The sequence below is a fragment of the Artemia sp. Qi Xiang Cuo genome, chromosome 8, assembly GCF_049724085.1.
Source record: "Artemia sp. Qi Xiang Cuo chromosome 8, ASM4972408v1, whole genome shotgun sequence".
NCBI classification, from domain to species: domain Eukaryota; kingdom Metazoa; phylum Arthropoda; class Branchiopoda; order Anostraca; family Artemiidae; genus Artemia; species Artemia sp. Qi Xiang Cuo.
The window spans coordinates 17017607-17032535 of NC_142801.1; the positions used below are offsets into that span (position 1 = coordinate 17017607).

The 14929-nt window shown below is 39.8% G+C and overlaps 1 protein-coding gene across 1 annotated transcript in view; it reads left to right on the plus strand.

Moving 5' to 3' along the window:
• LOC148949200 (B-cell receptor CD22-like) overlaps positions 1-14712 on the plus strand; it is a 76412-nt gene extending 61700 nt beyond the window's left edge. Inside the window, exon 5 of the mRNA XM_089092649.1 lies at positions 14468-14712. Within this exon, the coding sequence (XP_088948775.1) occupies positions 14468-14712 (245 nt within the window). The remainder of the gene's footprint in view (positions 1-14467) is intronic.
• The last annotated feature ends 217 nt before the right edge of the window (positions 14713-14929 follow it).

Sequence of the window (14929 nt, forward strand, 5' to 3'; positions counted from 1 at the left end):
GCAGAAGTGGTCCTTCCACCGCTCAAGACAAGAACCCTCATCAGAGAGAAGTTGGCATAATGTATTATTTTTTTCTGGTTTTGGCCAGGGCACTTCGCATCGAAGGATTCGTCGTAGAAACTTTGAAAAGGGCTCATTCGATTGGAAATGGGAATGACTAGTGCCGTTTTAATATTTGAAAGTGATTGGAAGGCAACTAACACCTCTTTCACGCCCACCAAATCCCCAAACACATCGAATCAAAATTTTGAGATAGGCATTTTGTTCAGCGTAGCTGATTTCCAGATAGAAATTATGTTTTTGAGAAAGACACTCCCCCCACAGCCTTCAGGGAAAGGGTTTTAAGTTATGCCCTAGGGGCATAAAAGGTTTTTGAAGAAAGCTTTGTTGTAGAAACTTCAAAAAAGGACTCATTCGACTGTAAATTCAAAAGGTTAACGCCCTTTTTAATAGTCTAAAGTGATTAGAGGACAACCAACCCCGCTTACGTCCACTTTTTACCCAAACACATCCAATCAAAATTTTAAGATATCCATTTTGTTCAACGTAGTTGAAAGCTCTAGAAATTATGTTTTTGAGGATGAAAACCCTCCCACAGCCCTCAGGGCTAGGATTGTAAGTCACGCCCTGGGAGCATATAAGGTTTTTATAGAAAGCGTTGTCGTAGAAACTTCAAAAAGGGCTCATTCGATTGAAAATTAAAATGGTTAGTGCCCTTTTTAATAGACCAAAGTGATTGGAAGGCAACTAACACCCCATCCGCACCCACCATTTATCAAAACACATCCAATCAAAATCTTGAGAAAGCCATTTTTTTCAACACAGTTGAACGTTCTGAAAATTATATCTTTGAGGATAACACTCCCCCCAAAAGCCCTCAGGACAAGGGTTATAAGTTATGCCCGGGGGGGTATATAATGTTTTTATTGAAAGCTTTGTCGTAGAAACTTGAAAAACGGGGCTTATTCGATTGGAAATTAAAAGTGCTACTGCCCTTTTTAATAGTCGAAAGTGTATGGAGGGCAACTAACCTCCCTCTCACGCACACCTTTTCTCCAAACATTTCCAATCAAAATTTTTATATATCCATTTTTTCAACGTAGTTGAAAATTTTGAAAATTAGGTCTTTATTGATGACACCCCACGCCACACCACCTCCAAGAGCCCTCATGGCAAGAGTTGTGAGTTATGCTCTGGGGGCATATTAGGTTCTTATAGATGGCGATGTCGTAGAAACTTCAAAAAGGGCTAACTCGATTGGAAATTGAAAGGGCTAGTGCCCTTTTTAAATAGTCAAAAGTGATTTGAGGGCAAATAACGCCCCAATCACAGCCACTTTTTCTCCAAATACATCCAATAAAATTTTGACATATTAATTTTATTTAACGTAGTTGAAAGTTCTGGAAATTAGGTCTTTGGGGATGATAAACCCCCCCACAGCCTTCAAAGCAAGGGTCGTAATTTTATGCCCTGGGGGCATATAAGGTTTTTATAGAAAGTGTTGTCTTAGAAACTTCAAAAAGGGCCCATTTGATTGGAAATTGAAAGGGCTAGTGCCCTTTTTAATAGTCAAAAGTGATTGAAGGGCAACTAACCCCCCTCTCACGCCCTAATTTTCCCCAAAGCCATCCAATCAAAATTTTCAGATATCCATTTTGTTCAACGTAGTTGAAAGTTCTGAAAATTAGGTATTTGAGTATGATAACCCCCTCAAAGCCCTCGGGGCAAGGGTTGTAAGCTATGGACTGGGGGTATATAAGGTTTTTATAGAAATTTTTGTCACAGAAACTTCAAAAAGGGCTGATTTGATTTTTAAATTGAAAGGGCTAGTGTCCTTTTTAATTGTCGAAAGTGAATGGAGAGCAACTAACCCCCCTCTAAAGCCCACCACTTCCCCAAATACATTCAATCAAAGTTTAAAGATAGCCATTTTATTCAACGTTGTTAAAAGTTCTGTAAATTATGTATTTGAGGATGAAAAACCCCCCAGAGCCCAAGGGCAAAGGTTGTAAGTTATCTCCTTGGGGCATACAAGGTTCTTATAGATAGTGCTGTCGTATAAACTTCAAAGGGGGCTCATTTGATTGCAAATTGAGAGAGCTAGTGCCCCTTTTAATGGTCGAAATTGATTGGACGGTAACTAAACCCCTCTCACACCCATCATTTCCCCAAACACATTCAATCAAAATTTTCAGATAGTCATTTTGTTCAACATAGATGCAAAGTTCTGGAAATTATGTATTTGAGAATAACAACCCCCCAGAGTGCCCAAGGCAAAGGTTATAAGTTATGCCCTGGGGGCGAATAAGGTTTTTATAGATAGCTTTGTCATAGAAACTTCAATAGGGGCTCATTGAATTGAAAACTGACAGCGCTTGTGCTCTTTTTAATAGTCGAAAGTGATTGGAGGGTAACTAACCCCCCTCTTACGCCCGACATTCCCCAAACACATTCAATCAAAATTTTCAGGTAGCCATTTTGTTCAACGTAGTTGAAAGTTCTGTAAATTAGGTGTTTGAGGATGACCCTCCCCCACGAGCCCTCAGGGCTGAGGTTGTAAGTTATGCCCCGGGGGCATGTAAGGTTTTTATTGAAAGATTTGTCGTAGAGACTTGAAAAACGGCTAATTCGATTGGAAATTTAAGGGCTAGTGCCCTTTTTAATATCCCAGTGATTGAAGGGCAACTAACCCTCCTCTCACGCCTGCGTTTTCCCCAAAAACATCCAATCAAATTTTGATATAGCCATTTTATTCAACGTAGTTGAAAATTCTGGAAATTAAATCTTTGAGGTTGACAACCCCCCAGAGCCCTCAAGGAAAGGGTTGTAAGTTATGTCCTGGGGCATATAAAAATCAAAACAAGCGGAAATTATTGAATTCCATACTTTGTAAAATCCAAAACCTGGACTAGATAAATCGTTGAAAAAAAAGGAAGTTTTTTGTCTCACCAGCTGAAAAATTAAAAGAAACAAAAACTCGGCAATATATCTTTCATAATGACAAAAGACAAGCCGAGACAAAAGTTAAAGGTCCAATAAAAAAATTTAATTTTAAAAGGGCACCACTCTTAATTTAAGGTCCATTTGGACGTCATGGAATCAAGAAAAGGCTCAAATTGTCTGCGTTTGGAGTACAAGCAACAGTGGGAATCTATATATAGAAGCCAGCCGCGTGCCCCATACCTTTGTTAAAAAAACAAAGGTATGACGAAAAATAAGCCGAGGTGTAACGAACTAAAAAAATTTAAAAGGATAGCAATGATGATTGTGCTTGGATTTTGGCATGGATAAGGTCATGAATACCTACCATACTTTTGAAAATCAAAAATATGGACTCGATAAATCGTAGGAAGAAAAAGAAGTTTTTGACCCGCTAACTGAACAATTAAAAGAAACAAAAGGGTTCGGCGATACGTCATTCATCAGAGGCAACGCTATAGCGGTACCTATAGTAAAGGCCATACGAATCCAATGTTTTATTATTTGTTATGATTTTTTTTTCCAGAGGAACTTCGTATGGCAGAGTTCGTCGCATAAACTTCAGAGGGGGATCATTCGATTGGAAATCGAGAGTTCTAGTGCACTTTTTAAGGATCAAAAGTGATTGGAAGGCAACTAACACCCTTCCACACCCACCATTTCCCCAAACATATCCAATCAAAATTTTGAAGTAGCAATTTTTTTCAACGTAGTTGAAAGCTCTGGAAATTAGGTCTTTGAGGATGACCCCCCTCCCACACACACACAGCCCTCAGATGTGTTGGGGAAAAGGTTGTAAGTTATGTCCTGGGGTCTTATAAGGTTCTTATAGAAAGTGTTGTCGTAGAAACTTAAAAGAGGGCTCACTCGATTGGAAATTGAAATGGCTAGTGCACTTTTGAATAGTCAAAAGTGATTCAGGGGCAACTAACCCCCCTCTCACACCCACCATTTCCCCAAACACATCCAATCAAAATTTTTAGATAGCCATTTTGTTCTACCTAGTTGAAAGTTTTGGATTTAAAATTTTGATATAGCCATTCTATTCAAAATACTCTAAATATCATATAACAAGGCTTTTGGGGATTTAAACAAGTCCCAGAGATTAGAGGCAAGGGTTGTAAGTTTATTGCAGGGGATATTTAAGGTTTTTATGAAAGGGATGGTTGTTTAAGTTCAGAATAGGTTCAGTCATTCTCCCTGACAAAGATATGTCAATATAAAAGAAACAAAAGGTTCGGCGATACGTCTTTCATCAGAGGTAACACTATAGCGTTGCCTATAGTAAAAGCCATACGTCTCCAATGTTTTATTATTTCTTATTATTTTTTTTTTCCAGAGGCACTTCGCATGGAAGGGGTCGTCGCATAGACTTCGGAGAGGGATCATTAGATTGGAAATTTAAAAGTTCTAGCACCCTTTTTAGGGGAAAAGGTATTTGGAAGACAACTAACACCCCTTCCACACCCATCATTTCCCCAAACATATCCAATCCAAATTTTGAGATAGCCATTTTTTTCAACGTAGTTGAAAGTTTTGGAAATTAGGTATTTGAGGATGACACCCCCCCCCACAGTTCACAGGGTAGGGGTTGTAAGTTATGCCCTGGGGGCATAACTATAAAATTTTGATATAGCCATTCTATTCAAAATACTCTAAATATCATATAACAAGGCTTTCGGGGATTTAAACAAGCCCCAGAGATTACAGGCAAGGGTTGTAAGTTTTTTGCAGGGGATATTTAAGGTTTCTATGAGAGGGATGGTTGTTTAGCTTCAGAAAAGGTTCAGTCTTTCTCCCTGAAACAGATATGTCAATATTAAAGAAACCAAAGGTTCGGTGATACGTCTTCATCAAAGGCAACACTATAGCATTGCCTATAGTAAAAGCCATACGACTTCAATGTTTATTATTTATTATCATTAATTTTTTTCCAGAGGCACTTCGCATGGAAGGGGTCGTCGAATAAACTTCGAAGGGGGATCATTCGATTGAAAATTGAGAGTTCTAGTCCCCTTTTTAAGGGTCAAAAGTGATTGGAAGGCAACTAACACCCCTTCCACACCCACCATTTCCACAAACACATCCAATCAAAGTTGAGATAGCCATTTTGTTCTACCTAGCTGATCTTCCAGATAAAAATTATGTTTTTGAGGAGGACACTCCACCCAGAACCCTCAGGGCAAGGGTTGTAAGTTCTGCCCTGGATACGTATACGGTTTTGATAGAGCCTTGTCGTAGAAACTTGAAAAATGGCTCATTCGATTGGAAATTTAAATGGATTGTGGCCTTTTTATAGTCTAAAGTTATTGAAGACAACTAACACCCCGTTCACGCCCACCTTTCTCCCAAACATATTCAATCAAAATTTGTAGATAGCCATTTTGTTCAATGCAGTTGAAAGTTCTTGAAATTAGATCTTTGAGCATGTAACTCTCCTCGTAGTCTTTACGGCAAGGGTTCTAAGTTATGCCCTGGGGGTATATATGGCTCTTATGGAACATGGAAGGAATGTTCGTATAAACTTCAGAGAGGGCTCATTTGATTGAAAATTAGAAGTTCGAGCTCTTTTTTTAATAGTGAAAAGAGATCGGAGGGCAACTAGCCCCTCCCCCTCCATGCCTTCTTTTTCCAACCCCAACTGATGAAAATTTTGAGATCGACATTTTGTTAAAAAAAAAGTTCAAAGGTCGGATAAGAAAAACTTCAGTGTAAATACAACCCCCCAGGGCCCAGGGGAAGGCATTCTAAGTTATGCCCAAAAGGCATGTATTGTTCTTATGAAAGGGGTGCTCATACAAACTTCATAGAGGGCTCATTTGATTAGAAATTGAAAGTTCTAGTTCCATTTTTAAGATCAAAAGATTTAAGGTCAACTAGACCCCCCCCCAAGCCCTTTCTTCTCCAAACCCATCCGCTACAAATTTTGAGATGGCAAGTTTTTAGAAAATTGCTCATGAATTAGATAACAAAACTTTGGTATCAACACAACCTCCAGGGTCATGGGGTAAGGCCCTGTAAGTGTTGTCCTGGGGGCGTATATGGTTCTTATGAAAGGGATGCTCATATAAACTTCAGAGAAGGCTCATTTGATTGAAAATTGAAAGTTCTAGTTCACTCTATAGGAGTCAAAAGATATCCAAGGGTAACTAGCCCCCCATACACCCTTCTTTCCCCAAGCCCATCCGATAACATTTTGAAATTACTATTTCATTTAAAATAGTTCAAAGGTCAGATAACAAAAACCCCTGTGTTGACGCAACCCCCCAGGGCCCGGAGACAGGCGTTGTAAATAATGCTCCGGGGGTATATATAGTTTTTTTGGAAGGGATGCTCGTATAAACTATAAGAGGGCTCATTTGATTGCAAATTGAAAGTTCTTGTTCACTTTTTAAGAGTCAAAAGAGATCGGAAGGCAACTAGCCCCCCCCCCTCCTTCCACGCCTTAAATGCATTTTATTAAAAATAGTTCAAAGTTCAGATAACAAAACCTCTGGTGTCGACACTGCCCCCCAGGAACCGAGGGTATGCTTTGTAAGTTATGCTCTGGGGGCATATATGGTTGCTATGGAAGGTATGCTCGTATAAACTTCATAGAAGGCTCATTTGCTTGGAAACTGAAAGTTCTAATTCACTTTTTAAGAGTCAAAATCTATCGAAGGGCAGCTAGCCTCCCCCCACACTCCATTAATTTTTTTTCCAGAAGCACATCATATAGAAGGGGTCGTCATATAAACTTTAAAGGGGGCTCATTCAATTGGAAATGGAAAGTTCTAGTGCCCTTTCTAAGAGATCAGAGGACAGCTAGCCTGCCTCCTCCCCCTCAAGCCCTCTTTCCCAAAATACATCTGATAAGAAATTTGAGGTAGCCATTTTGTTAAAGTAGTTCAAAAATTTATATAACAAAAACTCATTTACGTATGGCCATTTTGTTAAAAATAGTTCAAAGGTCAGATAAGAAAAACTCTTGTGTCAACACAACCCCCCAGGGCCCGGGGCAGGCGTTGTAAGTAATGCTCTTGGGGCAAATATAGATCTTATGGAATGTATGCTCGTATAAACTTCAAAGAGGGTTCATTTGATTGGAAATCGAAAGTTCTAGTTCACTTTTAAAGAGTCATAAGATATCAGAGAGTAACTAGTCCCCTACCCCCTTTCATGCCTTTTTTCCTCAAACGAATCCTATAAGAGATACCCAATTTTTTTTTAAATAGTTCAAAGATCATATGATGAAAGCTTTGGGGTTGATACAACCCCCCAGGGCCCGGAGGCAGGCGTTGTAAGTAGCGCTCTGGGGGCATATATAGCTCTTATGGAAGGGACGCTCGTATAAACTTCCTAGAGGGCTCATAAGATTGGAAATTGAAAGTTCTCGTTCACTTTTTAAGAGTCAAAAGAGATCATAAGGCAACTAGCCCCCCCTCTACACGTCCAAATTTCCTCAAAGCTATCCGATAAGATCTTTGAGAAGGCCATTTTTTTAAAATGATTCAAAGATAATATAACGAAAACTCCGGGTTCGACACAATCCTTCAGGGCCTGGGATAGGCGTTGTAAGTTATAGAATTATTTCATTAAAAATATGTTATCTAATAAAATATGTTATCTATTTCTTTGTTATATTTCCATTATTTTTAGTGTACGCTAAAGAGAGAGAGACAAAAATACAACCATATAAATAGATTCAGACAAACAAACCGACAAGGACAGGCATGGGGAGAAGCAAACACACGCCCAGACACATAGGCAAAGAGACTAAGAGAGACCAACACACATAGGACTACATAGATTAAGATATGCAAACCGACAATGACAGGCACTGGGACAAGAAAAAATACGACCAGACACAAAGTTAAAGAGACTGAGAGAGAGACTAAAACAAATACAACTATATAGATTCAGACATGCAAACCAACAAAGATAAGCACTGGGACAAGCAAACACCCGCCCAACCACATAGGCAAAGAGAGTGAGAGTATGGATTCAGGCGTAAAACCGACAATGGCCGAAACTGAGGGAGAGGTAAACACCCATCCAGATACATAGGCAAAGAGAGTGAGAGTCAACAATGCATAAAAACACATAGATTCAGACATACAAACCGACAATGACAGGTACGGGGAGAAGCAAACATCTGCCCAGACACATAGGTAGAGAGAGTGAGATAGATAAAAAAAAACATACAAATATATAGATTAAGACATACAAACCAACAAAGACAGGCACTGAGATAAGCAAACACCCACCCAGACACCGACAAAGAGAGTGAGAGAGACTTAAACAAATACAACTCTATAGATTCAGACATACAAACCGAGAAAGACAGGCAGTGAGATAAGCAAACACCCACCCAGACAAACAAGCAATGGAAGTGAGAGAGACAAAAAACACATACAAATACAAAGATTAAGACATGCAAGCCGACAAAGACAGACACCGAGAGAAGTAAACACACACACAGATTCACAAGGAATGGAAGTTAGAGAGACAAAAAAAAACACATACAAATACATAGATTATGACATACAAAACAACAAGGAAAGACTGTGAGAAAAGAAAACATCCACCCAGATTCGCAAGCAATGAGAGTCAGAGCATGGATTCAGATATATGAACTGACAATGGCAGACACTGAGAAAGAGGCAAAAGCCAACCCAGATACACAAGCAAAGAGAGTGAGAGAGTCAAAAATGCATAAAAATACATATATTCAGACATACCAACCGACAATGACAGGTACTGAGAGAAGCAAACATCCGCCCAGACACATAGGCAAAGAGAGTGAGAGAAATAAAAGCACATACAAATATATACATTCAGACATAAAAACCGACAAAGACAGGCACTGAAACAAGCAAACGCCCGCCCTGACACACACAAAAGGGAGTGAGAGAGACAAAAATACATACAAATATATAGATTCAGACATACAAACCGTCAAAGACAGGCACTGGGATAAGAAAACACCCAACCAGACACACAATCAATGGAAGTGAGAGAGACAAAATATATTCAAATACATAGATTAAGACATGAAAACCAACACAGACAGGCAGTAGGACAGGCAAACACCCGCCCAGACACACAAGCAAAGAGAGAGAGACAAAAAAACACGTACAAACATATAGATTCAGACGTGAAAACCAACAAAGACAGGCACTGGGACAAGCAAACACTGGCCCAGACACATAAGCAAAGAGAGAGAGAGAGAGAGAGAGAGAGAGAGAGAGAGAGAGAGAGAGAGAGAGAGAGACAAAAAAATAAAAACATATAGATTCAGACGTAAAAACTAACGAAGACAGGCGCTGGGATAGGCAAACATCTGCCCAGACACATAGGCAAAGAGAGTTAGAGTATAGATTCAGGCGTACAAATTGACAAAGACAAACATCGGGAGAAGTAAACACCCACCCTGATACACGGGCAAAGAGAGTGAGAGAGACAAAAACACATACAAATACATAGATTAAGAGATACAAACCGACAATGACAGGCATTGGGACAAGCAAACATCCGCCCAGACACAACGGCAAAGAGAGTGAGAGTATAGATTCAGACGTAAAAACCGACAAAGACAAACACTAAGAGAAGCAAACACCCACATAGATTCACAAGCAAAGAGAGTGAGAGTATGGATTCAGTAGTAAAAATCGACAAAGACAAACACTGACAGAAGCAAACATCCGCCCGGACACATAGTCAAAGAGAGTGAGAGATATAAAAACACATGCAAATATATAGATTGAGACCTACGAACCGACAAAGACAGACACTGAGAGAAGCAAACACCCACCCAGATTCACAAGCAATGAGAGTCAGAGTATCGATTCAGACGTAAAAACCGTCAGACACTGAGAGAGAGGCAAACACCCACTAAGATACACTGGTAAAGAGAGTGAGAGAGTAAAAAATGCATAAGAATACATAGAATCAGACATACAAACCAACAAAGACAGACATTGAGATAAGCAAACACCCACCCAGACACACAAACAAAGGAAGTGAGAGAGACGCAAACACATACGAATATATAGATTCAGACACACAAACCGTCAAAGATAGGCACTAAGATAAGCAAAAACATTACTAATCACTTTCGACTATTAAAAAGGGCACTAGCCCCTATTGAATTTCAAATAGAATGATTCCTTTTCTGAAGTTTATACGACAATGTCTTCTATAAAAACCAAATATGCCCCCAGGGCATAACTTAAAACCCTTGCCCTGAGGGCTGTGGCGGAGTTTCTTCCTCAAAAACATATTTTCTATCTGTAAATCAACTACTCTGAACAAAATGGCTGTCTCAAAATTTTTATTGGCTGTGTTTGGGGGAATGATGGGCGTGGGGGGGGGACTAGTTGCCCTCCAATCACTTTCGACTATTAAAAAGCGCACTAGCCCGTTGAAATTCCATTCGAACGAGCTTTCTTTGAAGTTTCTACGACAACGCCTTCTATAAAAACATTATATGCCCCCTGGGCATAACTTAAAACCCTTGCCCTGACGGCTGTGGGGGAGTGTCCTCCTCAAAAACATATTTTCTATAAACATATTTTCTCAAAAACATATATCTCAAAATTTTGATTGGATGTGTTTGGGTGAATGATGGACGTGGAGGGGGGGCTAGTTGCCCTCCAATCACTTTCAACTATTAAAAAGAACACTATCCCTTTGCATTTCCAATCAAATGAGCCCCTTTTGAAGTTTCAATGACAACACCTTCTATAAAAACCTTATATACCCCAGGATATAACTTAAAACCCTTGCCCTAAGGGTTTTTGGGGAGTGCCCTCCTCAAAAACGAATTTTCTAGCTAAAAATCAACTACACTGAACAAAATGGCCATCTCAAAATTTTAATTGGATGTGTTTGGAAGAATGAAGGGCGTGGGAGAGGGGCTAGCTCCCCTCCAATCACTTTCGACTATTAAGAATGGAACTAGCCCTTTGAAGTTCCTATCGAATGAGCCTGTTTTGAAGTTTCTACGACAACACCTTCTATAAAAACTTATATGCCCCCAGGGCATAACTTAAAACCCTTACTCTGAGGGTTGCGGGGGAGTGTCCTCCTCAAAAGTATGTTTTCTATCTGGAAATTCTGGAAATAAAAATTTTGATTGGATATTTATGGGGGGAATAATGGGCGTGGGAGGAGGGGCTAGTTGCCTTCCAATCGCTTTTGACTATTAAAAATGGGCACTAGCCCGTTGAATTTCCAACCGAATGAGATTTTTTGAAGTTTCTACGACAACGCCTTCTATAAAAACATTAAATGCCCCCTGGGCATAACTTAAAACCCTTTCCCTGAGGGTTGTGGGGGAATGTCTTCCTCAAAAGTATATTTTCTATCTGGAAATCAACTACACTGAACAAAATGGCTATCTCAAAATTTTGATTGGATGTACTTGGGGGAAAGATGGGCGTGGGAGGGGGGGCTAGTTGCCCTCCAATCACTTTCGACTATTAAAAAGGGTACTAGCCCTTTGAATTTCCAATCGAATGAGCCTGTTTTGAAGTTTCTACGACAACACCTTCTATAAAAACCTTATATGCCCCCAGGGCATAACTTAAAACCCTTGCCCTGAGGGTTGTGAGGGAGTGTTCTCCTCAAAAATATATCTTCTATCTGGAAATTAACTATGCTGAACAAAATGGCTATCTCAAAATTTTGGGATTGGATGTGTTTGGGGGAATGATGGGCGTGGGGGGGTTAGTTGCCCTCCAGTCACTTTCGACTATTAAAAAGGACGCTAGCCACTCCAATTTCCAATCGAGTGAGCCCCTTTTGAAGTTTCTACGACGACTCCTTCGATACGAAGTGCCCGGGTATGGAGAAAAAATAACCCAAAAAACAACACATTGTGCCCACATCGTTCTTTACATAGGCAGCACTAGGGCGCTGCCTATGAAAAGGGAAGCGTGAGAGTGTGGTTAGTTACCGTCCAATCACTTTCAACTATTGAAAAGGGCGCTCGCCCTTTGAATTTCCAATCAAAAGGGCCTTTTTTGAAGTTTCTAAGACAACGCCTTCTATAAATATCTTATATGCCCCCAGGTCATAACTTAAAACCCTTGCCCCGAGGGTTCTGGAGGAGTGTCCTCCTCAAAAATATATTTTCTATCTGGAAAACAACCATGCTGAACAAAATGGCTATCTCAAAATTTTGATTGGATGTGTTTGGGGGAATGATGGGCATGGAGGGGGGAGGGCTAGTTGCCTTCCAATCACTTTCGAATATTAAAAAGGGCACTAGCCCTTTGAATTTCCAATCAAATGAGCCTTTCTTGAAGTTTCTACGACAATGCATTCTATAAAAACCTTATATGCCCCCAGGGCATAGCTTAAAACCCTTGCCCCGAGGGTTGTAGGGGAGCTTCCTCCTCAAAAACATATTTTCTATATAGAAATCAACTACGCTGAACAAAATGGCTATCTCAAAATTTTGATTTGATGTGTTTGGGGGAATGATGGGTGCGGGGGGGGGGGGGCTAGTTGCCCTCAAATCCCTTTCGATCATTTGAATTTCCAAACGAATGAGGCTTTTTGAAGTTTCTTCGACAACGCCTTCTATAAAAACCTCATATGCCCCCAGGGTATAACTTAAAACCCTTGCCCAAAGGGTTGTGGGGGAGTTTCCTCCTCAAAAATATATTTTCTATCCGGAGATCTACTACGCTGAGCAAAATGGCTATCTCAAAATTTTGATTGGATGTGTTTGGGGGACTGATGGGCGTGGGGGGGGGGGCTTATAGTTGCCCTCCAATAACTTTCAACTATTAAAAAGGGCACTAGCCCTTTGAATTTCCAATCGATTGAGCCTTTTTTGAAGTTTTTACTACAATGCCTTCTATAAAAACCTTATATGCCCCCAGGGCATAGCTTAAAACCCTTGCCCCGAGGGTTGTGGGAGAGTGTCCTTCTCATAAAGATATTTTCTATCTGGAAATCAACTACGCTGAGCAAAATGGCTATCTCAAAATTTTGATTTGATGTGTTTGGGGGAGTGATCTGCGTGGGGGGGGGGGGCTACTTGCTCTCAAATCACTTTTGATCGTTTGAATTTCCAATCGAATGAGCCTTTTTTGAAGTTTCTCTGACAATACCTTCTATAAAAACCTTATGTGCCCCCAGGGTATAACTTAAAACTCTTGCCCAAAGGGTTGTTGGGGAGTGTCCTCCTCAAAAAGATATTTTCTATCAGGAAATCAATTACGCTGAACAAAATGACTATCTAAAAATTTTGATGGGATGTGTTTGGGGAACTGATGGGCGGGGGGGGGGGGGCAAGTTGCCCTCCAAATACTTTCGACTATTTAAAAGGGCACTATCCAGTTGAATTTCCAATCGAATGAGCCTGTTTTGAACTTTCTACTACAATGCCTTCTATAAAAACCTTATATGCCCCCGGGGCATAGCTTAAAACCCTTGCCCCAAGGGTTGTGGGGGAGTGTCCTCCTCAAAAAGATATTTTCTATCTGAAAATCAACTACGCTGAACAAAATGGCTATCTCCAAATTTTGACTGGATGTGTTTGGAGGAATGATGGGCGTGGGGGGGGGCTAGTTACCCTCCAATCACTTTCGACTATTAAAAAGGGCAGTAGCCACTCCAATTTCCAATCTAATGAGCCCTTTTCGAAGTTTTAACGACAACTCCTTCGATACGAAGGGCCCGGGTGGAGAAAAAAAAACACATTGTGCCCACATCGTTCTTTACTTAGGCAGCACTAGCGCGCTGCCTATGATACAGTGATGTCCTATCTGCCCTCTTCCTTAGATTGATACAGTAGTTTCCTACTTGCCCTCTTCCTTAGATTGATACAGTAATTTCCTACCACCCCTCTTCCTTATATTACTACAGTAATTTGCGACCACCCCCATACCTTATTTTACTACAGTAATTTCCTACCACCCTCGTACCACTAATTGTCACATCACTACTTAAGTGTAGCCATTTTCTTACAGAGGTCAGAGCAAGCAAAGAGATTTGAAACTGGATCTGCATGATTTCTTATGAAACCGCAATCTTTAGCTTTTTCTTGTCTAGAGGCTGATTGAGGTATAATATTTTTTTGTGTCCTGATGACTATAACATAGGGTGTTCTTTTTCCCAACAAAGCTAATACCCAGAATATAATGTCAAATAATGGTTTTTATTCTCCACGAGTTTTATTTAGCTCCAAAACCTTTTTTTTAGATTTATTTTGATGATTAGAATGCAGGGGAGGAGCTTCCATGTTTGAATAATAGTTTCATCAAAACTATCATTTTGAGCTTCACTCCATCTGCTAAGCACAACGGAAATGCTAAGAAAAAAATAATGACCAAAATTGTAATATGTTACTAGGTGAGAGTCCAATTTAAAGTCCCGTCTGCTTCTCTACTACGTTTGGGTATTTATAGTCCTAAATGTGTGTTTTTGAAAATTAAGATTTTTCATATTAATCTTGAAATATCAAGACGGCCTATAAACTGTTTCACTTTTACAGGGTCTCCAATTTGCTTACAGTCTCAACGAGTAGACGTCACAGCTTCAAAGGGAGAAACTGTTTATCTACCTTGCTTACTTGAATCTTACCCACCAGCAGTGAAGTTTAAGTGGCATTTCAACCGGACAGCTGAATTTATAGATATGACCTTTAATCAAATAATGGTGGGTAAAATTGATTTCCCCGAGTTAAAAAGGTGCATTAAGAAGAGACATTCATTGCTTTTAAGAAATTGCCAATTGTAAAAAACTCTCAAATTCATTTGCTCAGTAGACATAGCAGTCAGATTAGAGTTCTATAATTTTTGCAAAGAAAACAGTCTTAAGTTAGAAGTAAAATAAAAGAAAAGAAAAGAATTAAGTTAAATATATCCAAGCATGCTATTTAGGTATATATTTGGTGAAATGTCAAACTTAAATGAGTATCCAAGAAACTGACAGACCTTGGCGCTGCTATATTAGC